The 11,775-nt window shown below is 37.3% G+C and overlaps 1 protein-coding gene across 2 annotated transcripts; it reads left to right on the forward strand.

The window, feature by feature from the left end:
• Window positions 1-216: 216 nt before the first annotated feature.
• On the forward strand, window positions 217-11,146 carry AGR3 (anterior gradient 3, protein disulphide isomerase family member). 2 transcript variants are annotated; one of them, XM_030010450.2, is made up of 9 exons: window positions 217-233; window positions 353-469; window positions 2,926-3,058; window positions 5,284-5,347; window positions 6,645-6,697; window positions 7,349-7,425; window positions 7,687-7,750; window positions 8,803-8,886; window positions 9,650-11,146. In XM_030010450.2, the coding sequence occupies exons 3-9, from the start codon at window positions 2,953-2,955 to the stop codon at window positions 9,697-9,699; spliced, it is 498 nt and encodes a 165-aa protein (XP_029866310.1). In that variant the 5' UTR covers window positions 217-233; window positions 353-469; window positions 2,926-2,952; the 3' UTR covers window positions 9,700-11,146. The 2 variants fall into 2 exon arrangements, with proteins under 2 accessions (XP_029866310.1, XP_029866309.1); XM_030010449.2 differs by lacking the exon at window positions 217-233 and having other exon boundaries at window positions 255-469.
• Window positions 11,147-11,775: the final 629 nt, after the last annotated feature.

Below are 11,775 nucleotides of genomic sequence, written 5' to 3' on the forward strand. Positions count from 1 at the left end.
TCTTCCTATTAGGTTCATACCTATCTTCAAGCACCAGTGAACCCAGGCATTCACTGGGAACAAAAGCACCTACAGTTCCAGCTTTCATTGGTGGTTTCTTTTTTCACTGGACATAAGCCAGACTCAAACTGTTTGAGGGGGGAAGTAGCAGACACACATAAGCCACTATTTATTTCCAATCCTCATACAAGACACCTGATACAAGCCGAGACAAAGAGAAATCCAAGGATTCAGTGTATAAGCATGGGAACTCACAAGAGCAAAAGTTGGAGGGATGGCAGAAAAGGAAGGGGGAGGGTGGAAACACGTGAATTTGGTTTTCAGCTAAAAGGTTCCTCTCATTTCTTCCCAGGTGAATGTGCTGTTGTTGCACCTGGGCTGCTCAGGTGTTCTGTGCTTAAATCACACTGATTTTTAACTAACCAGTTCCAGAAAAAGGATCTTCCATCAGGAGAATTGATCGCTGCTGGTGAGCAAGTATTTCTCATTCTTAACTTTCCTTTATTACAGCAATGAGGTTTGGCTGACAAATGCATTACAAGCCTAGTAATACAAAAAAAGACAATTGACAGATGCTTAGAGATTAGCTGGCAAAACATTTGTTCTGACAGAGAGATAAAGGCAATCTATATGGTGTTGGCTGTCATTTTTTTCTCTTAATCAATTAACTAGCATTGGATCATGTAACATTAAAAATTCAGAATATTGAATTTAAACTGCCTCCAGCTACAGCTCCCTAAATTATCCTTCCAAAACCCTATTGGTTTTCAGTAGGATGATAATCAATTATTTAAGCTTCAGATAATTAATCTTGTGACTTGAAGAGATGTACACTTTGAATTTTTTTATGAATACATCACAAAAAAACAACTGATCTATGCATTCCATACCTGCTTTATAGAGACATTATCTGGTGTGATTTCAAAGCCATAACTATTTATGTTTAAATAGCATTTTAACATGTTAATATAAATGCTAGATTTTATTGTTAACATCTAATAGGTAAACTGATTGTAAGGGTAGTTATTAACTTTCACATAGAGTTGCTACAAATACTCATTCATCAAGAGTATAGCAGCAGGGTGTACTGATCTGCTTTTGCTAACTGAAGTTAGTGGTCTGCACAAACATGGGAGAAAATCTGAATGGAATTTTTATTACTAAGAAATCCTCATCCCCCAGATTTAACTAAAAGTTATAGTCTCTCCTTAGGAAACACTGGAAAACTTCACATTTTCTTATTAAACATTGATAATCTCCAATCATCTAATTAATGTGCATAATTAGTAATATCCAAAGGAGACTCTCTTCTAAAACTCAGTCAACACTAGCTAACACGAACGAGCCTAAGGAAGGATGTGAAACAAAGAACAACTCTAGAGCTGTGATGCCATGTGGGGGGGGGGGGGGGGGAACTGTTGTGGACAAGTCTGAGGAGAAAAATGTTATAATGAATGTATTAATTACTTTAGCAACCTAGGAAAATTTCTTCAGAAATATAAGATTCTTACTACACAATGATACTTCATTTTTTCTAGAATTTTGCACATTTTAACGTGCAAATTTTTCTCCAGTCAATTGTATAGAATTCTTTACTTGTATTGAGATTGCCAGTTACTGGAAGTGGAGTTTGAATTTGTTCATGAGAAATTGAACTGTTAACAGTGATATTAGTTATGCTGAGAGATTCATTGAAGTAAGGAAGCTGCTGCACTTCTTATGCCTCTCTGTCCTAAGGAGCATGAAGCGTCTTCTTTGGCAGTGCTCAGGGCTGTATTTCCATACTAGATATCACTTTTAAACTCAAGTTTGAAATTTGCTTTATCAATACAGGCACAAGTGTTTGGGGGGATTATTTTTTTTGTATTTAAGTCAAAGCACTTTCTCAATGGGTCATCCTGGTAACTCCTAAAGCTCAGCCTACGGAAAGTGGAATCTCCAGCAAGAACTGATAAGCTCACTGGGTGGTATCGTGGGCTACATGCATTATATTTTTTAACTTAGTTCACACCATCAGGTATCCACCTGAATATCAGAGCTTTAATGCCTAAAGATGATTGTACTGGGCAGAAAGACGACTTATCAATTAAAAAAAAATTGGCTTTGTAATGCTTTTCCTCAACCATTGCTTTCGTTCTCTGATTTCTATCAAGACCAGAAGCTACTGAATTTCTTATAATGATCTTTGTCAGGAAGAGAAGCAAACATCTTCAGAATACTGAAACAGTCAGGAGTACAGATGGATTGTTTTATTCAGCAGGAGTTGAGCTGAGGGGAAGAATGGGGAAATTTTTCGAGTTTTCATTGTGAGAAACAGCTGGAAATTTCTTTGACATTTATCTCACAATCTTTAACATCCTGGTTCACAGACTGCAGGCTAAAAAAAATTATGGCAATTTCAACATTCTGGAGGGATTTGCCCATTTAAAATGTATTATACCTGGAGGCAAATATTTGTCAATTTTCCTATTTTATTAAGAAGGATATAATGAGACATCTTTTGACCAAAAAACCTACTATCCATAAAAAAGATCCCATGCTGTTACATTTCACTGAAATTAAAAACCTAACAGAACAAACAAGTAGTAGCACTGTCATGAAATTGTCATAATTCAGTATTACAACATTGTACTAGTTCATAAAAATCAAATGCTGGGTGACCAGCAATGAACTGAAATGAACTTTGTTCCCCTGATCACACTGTAGTGAGAACTGTCCCCTGTAGCCTAATTTTGACAGCTGAAAGCAGTGTTCCGTGATAAAATTAAGCACCTCCATTTTGCACTTTTCTCACAAAGAAAGGCATTTCTAGAAATAATCAAAACCGTCTCTGTAGTATAGATTGTTAGGATACCACTAACACATTGATTTACACTTCGCCAGGTGACAAATCCATGTGACTAAAGCTGTTGCTTTGTTTTCCAGTTTCCTCACTGCATTGAAAGGGAAATAATGGTCCATTCAACATTAGCCTTGTCCCTCCTGCTAATTGCAGTCTCTTCCAACCTTGCGATGGCAATCAAAAAGGAAAAACGAGCACCTCAGACACTGTCAAGAGGTACTGTATATTTACTGTATGTAGTTACCTCTTTATGTTACCATATAGGTCAGCAAATGTTTTTATTTAGAATGTACATAGAAGCACATATATACTTACTGAGGTGTGTTTCACTAGTGTAAAGTGACACTCCAAGTAGTGCATCTTCTCATTCCATGTCACTTCACTCCGTCAGTTTGTTCTTAAGGATATGGCTGAGGGCCTCATATAACCTGCATAATTTATATAACTCACAGTGACCTAGCAGAAGCGAGTAACCTAAACTGAGTCTCTCAAATGAGGATGCACCTGTAGGACTATCAGTGAAAAAATATTCCTTCATATACTATTTAAAAGATATTTTATTACAGTTTCATAACTTCAGTTACTATGGAACTATTTTTCTACATACCCATTTTTATACACAGAACAAACTGTAGTCTAGATCCTTAGGATACCACTAACACATTGATTTACACTGTACCAGGTGACGAACTCATGCAACTAAAGCTGTTGCTTTAGCTTGAGCCACTGGTGGATTTTTCTGCGTGATATTTTTTTTCTTTTGCTAGCACAGTCATGCTTTGCAGTGAATAATTCATTTCCTTGTGGTACATAATTTTCAACTTGGGTGTTAACTGAAGACCCTATTTTAAGTTATTTATGTCTGATGAATTCTTAGAAATACAAGCAGAGAAATAACTTACCAAGGTCTTTCCTCTTCTCCATCCTTCCTATCCTTTTGGGCTCATTCACCCCCAAAAATCTCCAGCTCCCTTTCTGACCTCTTCTGCAAGCTGTGCAAAGCCTGCAGACCCCACAACTCACCTCTGAGATCGTCCCATACAAGGCACTGGCAAAGCCACACCTGTCACAGAGATCCCATCTGAGCCTAATTGCTCAGGGAGCACTTGACAAAATCATGTGACACCTGGACTAACCAAAGAGAAATTGCAAATCACTTCTCGTAAGTGGTATCCCTGGAGAAAGGTTATAATCAATGTGGTATCTATTGCCTATCTTGCCTAGACCAGGATTTATTTTTCTCAGTAAGCCTAAATGCATAAAAAGATAACAAAATCCTTAAATTCTGGCAATTTTGAAAAAATAGTCACAGAAAACAAGTGTCAGTTTTCTAATTCTGATTTCAGGCCTTTTGGGATGCCTTGAGCGCTTTACCTGTAATTTTCACAGATCAGAGGGGAATACTTAAACCTGCTGCAAAATGACCCTTGCTGACTTCTCTGTGCAGTTACCTACGTCAGCAGTTGACTTCAGCCAGGGCTGGGAACACACTGGTCAACACGCCAGAATCCCACCATCAACCAGACAGATCTGTAATCAAAATCACTCTCCTGAAAGAAGAGATGACCAAGTAGCGTCACAAGCAATTGTTCTGTGAGAAAGCTAACAGCAAATCTCTACATAACCGGGGCTGGTCCAAGCGCTGTCCAGGCAGCACAGAAGAAACAGAGCCTTAACCTGGTCCAGATCCAGAAGTTGTTCTACAATTCCCATGAGGGCTGTCATGAATGGAGCAACGCTGCCTGGGAGGCAGGGATCTACTACACAGGGGCTGCCGTCTTGGGATCTGAAGGCATGAAACCAATTGGGCAATTTGCTTTTTGAGATCCGTGTATCACCAGCTATGGATGAGCTATGAAGCTGATGATTCATTAGCATTTTGTTTCAGTGGAGATTTTTATTTAACAGCCATTGTTTTATTAAATTATTCAATTAAATGAAGCACTTGCAACTCCAGGGGATTGAAATTCATTACTCGGGAGTTAAGTTTACAACCCAAGACTGTTCTAACGACATTCATATTAAAGTTGATCTTATTTGAGCTGTCATATTTTATTTTTCTCTCTTTTATAAGCCAACTTTCTCTTTAAGCCCCAGGGTCTACATGAAATATGGAGCAGACAAGGTAGAGATATAAAGGATTTGAGTGCTGATTTAGGGACCTCTGAGTATTTAGAAAGATATCTAACAGGTTTGCCAAAGGAATTGAACTGGATACACAACCATCTGAGGGTTTTGGGGGGTTTTGGTTGTTGGGGTTTTTTAAAATCTTCCGGTGCACCTATCAGGAGATGTAGAATTAGCATATCCACAGCATTTGGGAACCTTTGACTAAAAAATCCAAATTCTATTTGTGTACAACTATTGATAAATATATAAAAAACGAATTTGTTATGAGTTACTTGCCTGGCTACCAGTTAATCCTTTTGTTGTATTTCTAGGGTGGGGAGATGAAATTACCTGGGTACAAACTTATGAAGAAGGGCTTTATCAAGCGAAAAAAAGGTAAGAGATTAAAAAATAGTTTGTAAAACAAAGTTGTTAGTAATGCCTGAATATACTATAATGAAACAAAACAAAGAAACACTATGACAGATGATCTGCAGACCACCCAGTTAAATAAAACAGATTTTGTATCTATAAATAAAAGCTGTTCTAGGGGTCTTATGACTCTGAAGCAACATCGTTTGCTGATAGTTTAACACTGTCCTTTCTTTGTCACAACAGCACTGTCGTCATTTGAATAAGCAATGATAAATAGATATTAAAATTTTAAAAATACATCTGTTGTGGGGTTTTTTTAATATCATGTACCTCTGATTACTTCCTTAATCGACACCTGGAAATCAGTTATATTTTCTCTTGCATGGTGATCTACTGCTTCTGAGGTTTTCCCCAACACACTTCATTAGTTGACATATGTGCATGATGTACTCGCAGTTTCTCACTATCTTGGTAGAAATGAAAGTACCAAACTGAATCTTCTCTGTGACTCAGCTGAAAATATATCTGAGAATTCATAACAATTCTTTTTTGGAGTTCATTTTAGAACATAATAGTGTATGTAGCATGAGTTATTGTTAAATTGAAGGCAAATTATTTTTTAAATAAAAGGCAATTAATTTCAAGTGCCCTATGTGAAAATGGCTAGGAATTGAACAATTCTTGAGAGTGATAACAGATCAAGCATTAGCAACTGATTTACTGAGTAGTAACAGTAGTTTAAAAAAAAAAAAAGGACAAAATGCACAGAATTGTTTGATGTTTTGACATCCAAATATATAAAATTTTGATACTTTACTAGACTATTTACAGAAAAAATAATTTACTGTATATCTGTTCAAGAAAGCTTAAAAGACATGAATCTTTTCATGGGAAGTATTTGATGATAAACCCAGTTTTATAAAAATTATTTTATTCCTGTTCATACAGATTATTTTTATTTTCTTAATCATGGAGAACTTCACACCTAAGCACTATTAAATACCTCTTCAGTTTGATTATATACTAACTGGGAATGAAATGATGATGGCTCCGTTGTTTCTTTCTTCTAGAATCTCTTACTTTAGAAAACCTATTTAGATACAGAAAATCCATTTCTCTATTTCTTTCTTTTACGAAGGAATTATTTTCTTTTCCCTTGCTCAGAAATGTTTGTAATTCTTTACAGAATGCCTGTATGGTTTTACTGTGAGTTAATATAATATTAAATGTAATTTGCCTTTTCTGATCTGCTAGTAAAATCACCCATTTGCATACTTGTCAAATGATCTAACTACATGTTTTATTATTATTAATAAAGTAACAAGCCACTGATGGTAATTCATCATTTGGAAGACTGTCAATACTGCCAAGGTAATTTTGATTTTTTTTGGAGTGTTAAAATTTTGTGAATATTTTTATAACAAACTGCACCTATCTATATATTTACCTTGCACTTACTGAAAATAATTTAAAGAAATAGGTAAATGAAAATGTATTTGAAAAGCTAAGGATTTATTACTGTTATTTACAAAAACTCCACTATAAAACTACCCAATGAAGAACATGAAAAATACTCAGTGCTGTTGTCCTGCTATCCCCAATGCAGCGCTTGTCAGTTTAAATTAAGAGACACAGATTTGCTACTGACTCATTGAACAGATTTAATATTGTTTGGCTCTCCCGAACTGGTAACTAAAGAAGGAGATGAGGACAGGGCTGCTGAAATCGATCTAATAAGAATTTTCTGAGAATAATGCACTTTTGTCAAGCTGAGACATGGTGTCCATTGAGACAACAGGCTTCATAAATAACAGCAAAGAGCTTCCATTTTCATAGCCAGGAGGTTGTACTGACATGGGTCAAAAAAACAAAAAGCAGTGATAGAGCCCTTAAGTGTCTCCTCAGGAATGTGCATCAGCAGAGATGGGAACAATGTGGCCAGTCTCTGGCCAATGAGGTGCCTAAACACAGATGGAAAGGCAGAGTTTGAGATGGACTTCAAAATGATCATGTCTTTTCTAGCCCTGAAGAAAGCTTTTGCAGAAAATGAAGAGATACAGGAAATGGCCCAAAATAACTTCGTTATGCTGAATCTCATGGTATGAAGGGTTTGGGGTGATTTGACTGGTATCTTTTTTTTAGCCTGTGTTTTCTCTTTCTTTGTCTTGCTTTTTCATGTCATATTAGCTAAATATCTCTGGCATTTCAGTTACATGTAAGCACAGGCATGTGCATGTGTATCCACATACAAGTAGTACCTTTTCTGGTTTTGTCCTCTGGTACAAGACTATTCACAGGTGGTACTACATCAGCAAAATTTACAGAAATATTTTGATAACTAGCTTTAATTTCTCTGCCAGCATGAAACCACAGATAAAAACCTGTCTCCTGATGGACAATATGTGCCTCGAATCATGTTTGTAGGTATGTACAATATTTATGTATCTTCAAAGGTGTGATATCTGAATCTACACCAGTGTCCTCCTTTGCGGACATCAAAATGATTCATTTTGCAAAAAGAAAATAGCTCTAAATTTATCATTACCATGGCATTAGTCTGGAACTTGGCAGATCTGAGTTCAGTTCTCCCTCTGTCACAGGCTTTCACCCTCGTAAACTTCCTCAGGTTACAGATATGTTCTGGAGGGTACATAATTTGTGCTTGGGGGCAAGATGCTTAAATATCTGTTAGCATCTGAGCATTTGCTCTCCATGCTTCTTGCTAGTGCTGTTTTCAGACAAAGTTTACTGAAAGCAGTCAAATATCTGACTGAATGTAGATGTCTACAGTGTGGACATTGCCACAGAGCAAGTCAATAGTCAGTGGCATCCAAGGAATGATTTATCCCATCGTAAAGTTGACTTCTGGAATAGATCAAATGAATCATGCCCCAGAGTGCCTGTTCCTTTTCACTGACTGTACAGGGAGCCTAGAGTAACTAGCTCCGTGGTGGCATCCAAAGTTAGGTGAGATGAAGCCCACACTCAGACAGAGAGGAATGTAGTAACAGGAGTCAGTTAATTAACGAAAAGCTTTGAAGGGGAACTGGGAGACGAGATGTCCACGACAACTTGCTCCCATGATGGGAACATTAACAATCACAAGATTTTCATTCTGAAGGCTCTAGGTAGGTCACGCTAATATTGCATTAGATATACATGACCCTCACTATGTGTGCATCCAGTCAAACTGTCCTCTCCTGATGTAACCCCAGAATTTGTAAAACAGGATGGTTTTCTTTAAATAGGGATGAAATACATGTGTAATCTATCACTTAAAAATAGCTGCATTAGCTTTTGTTCAGGATTTCTCCAATTAAAGAGCAGTTGGTTGGAACAGAGCGTAACGGCCTAGCAATTGCCTCATTGATGAAATCAGAACACCTCAGAAACAGGGCTGTCAAAGTAGTGCCACGGACATCGCCCTCAGCTGTTGTGGGAATGGAAAGCAGTGTTGAATACAATTATTTTTCCAGATCCATCTCTCACAGTAAGAGCTGATATCACAGGAAGATACTCCAACCGGCTTTACACTTATGAACCACAAGACATACCATTCTGTAAGTGCCCTCTTTGTTGTGTTACTTTGCATTTCACATTGTAAGCAGCCAGCTACACCCCATCCCAATCATTTGTGCTTGAGAATCTGTTGAGATCTCAAAGTAATGAATAAAGACTGTGAGTGACCATTTGCAATAAATTATAAAAGTCTAACCTGTTTTAGCAAAAGACTTAAGCACAACTATTGTCCCATTGAATTTATTGGGACTATTCAGGTAAGACAAATTGAAAGATCATGGGTGAGAACTTTCAGGATCAAGATCTGAGCAGTTTGCTGGGAAACAGTGAACGTCACTATGCTGAAAGGTATCCAGCTGCGCAATGTAAACAGCCAGTGGTGGGAGGGAATTGGTAGAGAAATGCTGGTGATTACCTGAGTACCACCTAACACCCATATTTCAGAAAAGAATGTGATTTTTCAGGTTGAGCTAGTACTTACTCTATACCATCTATCTGACATCAGTTCGGTATCTCACCACAAATATGCGCACCGTCTGATTACCAGGCTTGCTATTGAGAAATGAGAGAGTTGAAAGGCGTCTTGTCAAATCCCTTTAAGTTAAACATTTTGATTCATGAAACTTTTTACCTTCTGCTTTAGTATCAATGCCAGAATTTTCACAATAGAAAGCTCTAAAATATAATGTGTGACCAGAAATTAATTTCAGTGTAAACAGTTTACTAATCAAACTAGGCGGGTTTTTTAATTGTACAAATGCACTTTAAGTATGTTTTTACAGTTCTTATTCATTTTTCTTTCAGTAATAGAGAACATGAAGAAAGCACTACGCCTCATTCAGACAGAACTGTAACCAGCAACAGTGAAATGACCATAGCCTCTACGAGGTGAAGCTGCACTAGGAAACATAACTTTTTAAAATATTTTAGTTAACCTCTCTGTCTCTACTAGCATTTTTAACTCTTACCAAGCAGCTTTGGTATGTCAGATTTCATAAGGAATTTATATGTTCAACTTGAAGAACAAACATAGAAAGACTATTGCGTCCTTTTGGAAAATAAGAGGAGAAATCTATTAATCACTTTGAAATTAGTTATCTGAATAACTGAAAGTGATGGTTTAAGGTGCAGCAACTTTGAGCTGTATTTTATCAGTCCAACTATGACTTTAAGTCAGCTATGACTTCTGACCAAGAGTTATAACCATTCTTTTTCATGTCTATTTGCAATTTATTATATAAGTTAACAGCTGCACCTCAGCTCCTTATTTTTATTTTTATTGCAAGAAGCTTGTAAGTCATTAGTGTACCTCTGCTTTACGCACTTATTTCTCATTAAAGGAAAAGAAACTTTACTGGCAAATCAGACAGGAAGGCTCTTCCTATAGATTTTGGAATAGCTTATATAGAAAAAAACAGTGATCTGGGCTTAGCTTTCTTCTGTATAATCATTTAATTATAATTCTGATAGCTGAAAACAGAACAGACATTTCACACTGAGCATGTGGCCTCAGTGAGGTGATAATCATCAAATAGCAACTACAGGTTTTGCTATGATAAAGATACAGTGAAGCAAGAGAGAAGGAAGGTGATAGTCCCAGAACTCCCCTCCTGAGGCTAAGTGATGCTTGTAAAGTCTGGTATGGGAAAAATGAGCAGGCTTGTCCTAGCTCTTTTCATTTAAATGGCACCTGAGTCATGTGAAGCTCAGCCCAGGTCATTCCCTCTTTTTCCGTAGTATCCCAACCCAGATATCACAGTGGCAGCTTAGTGAGGGGATCTGTATATCCAAAGTCTTCACAAAATTTCCCCAGGATCACCATATGCAAAGGCAGACACCTATTTTGAGTAAAAAGCTGAGTCAGTTGAAAGTTTGTTATCCTAGCAATGCGCTTTTTCATTAGAGCAAGATATTAAGAGATTCATCTGCAGTAAGAGCATGTATGTTATGTTACATGCAAAGAACCAGTGTCACTTGTTTGTGCCACCTGCCACTTCCTATGATGCTGCCTGTATACACGTATAAAAGATGAAGGAAGGATCTTTGAGGGACACCTTTGCTAATTCACAATACCTGGTATTAATTTGTCATGAATGAGTTATATTGCACCTATCTATGTCTTCATAATTATGTAAATTTGGATATAAGCATAAATTCCAACAGAGTGGTGATAAATGACCTGTACACTAAGAGAAAAAAATTCTTGTATTAGTCATGAGCAATACATTGTCTTCATAATCAGTTAAATGATTTTTTAACCTATGGGAAAATGCTAGAAACCAAATTAAACTGGTAATCACATTCCTTTGAGTTGTGTTTAGCTCTGCTCATTTATGTCTGTATCTGTTCCAGATTTGGCAACAGTCCCCAGTCTGTGGGGATACCCTCTTTTGAGCATGCCAGAGATGTTCAGGAGAAAGGGATACGAGATCACTGCCAGAGATGACACAGGAGATAGCCATGGCAGCACTTTCAAAACAGAGTCAAGAGATTTATTTCGGAGAGAGAAGCACAGCACAAAATGACTTTGGAAATGCTTAAGTACGGTAGATTCAAAACATTACCAAAAAGAGTAGGTGGAAAGTGGTGGGTCTTTGCTGTCATACTGCAGGGAAATTTTTTCCCTCCATACATTCACTTTCAACATCAGCCGAGATCACAGGAGACATTGGCTTGAAAGAACCCCTGCTCTAACTCAGGCAGGAAATCAATGTGGGATAGTTACAATATCAGCCAAAGCCTGCTTCACCTACTTATGATTCAGAAGACTAAGGCTGCAAGCTCTGGATGGATATTTGAGGGAAGGCTGCACTTGTGGAAGTATCTGCATGGCTATGCTTTCATTGCAGTGTGAAACAAAAGCTTTCCATTTCAGATCTGGAAAGCAGATGCAAAACAAACCTGTTGTCTTCCCTTCAACTCTAGTAACT

This window comes from Aquila chrysaetos, chromosome 3 (genome assembly GCF_900496995.4).
Source record: "Aquila chrysaetos chrysaetos chromosome 3, bAquChr1.4, whole genome shotgun sequence".
Lineage (NCBI taxonomy): Eukaryota > Metazoa > Chordata > Aves > Accipitriformes > Accipitridae > Aquila > Aquila chrysaetos.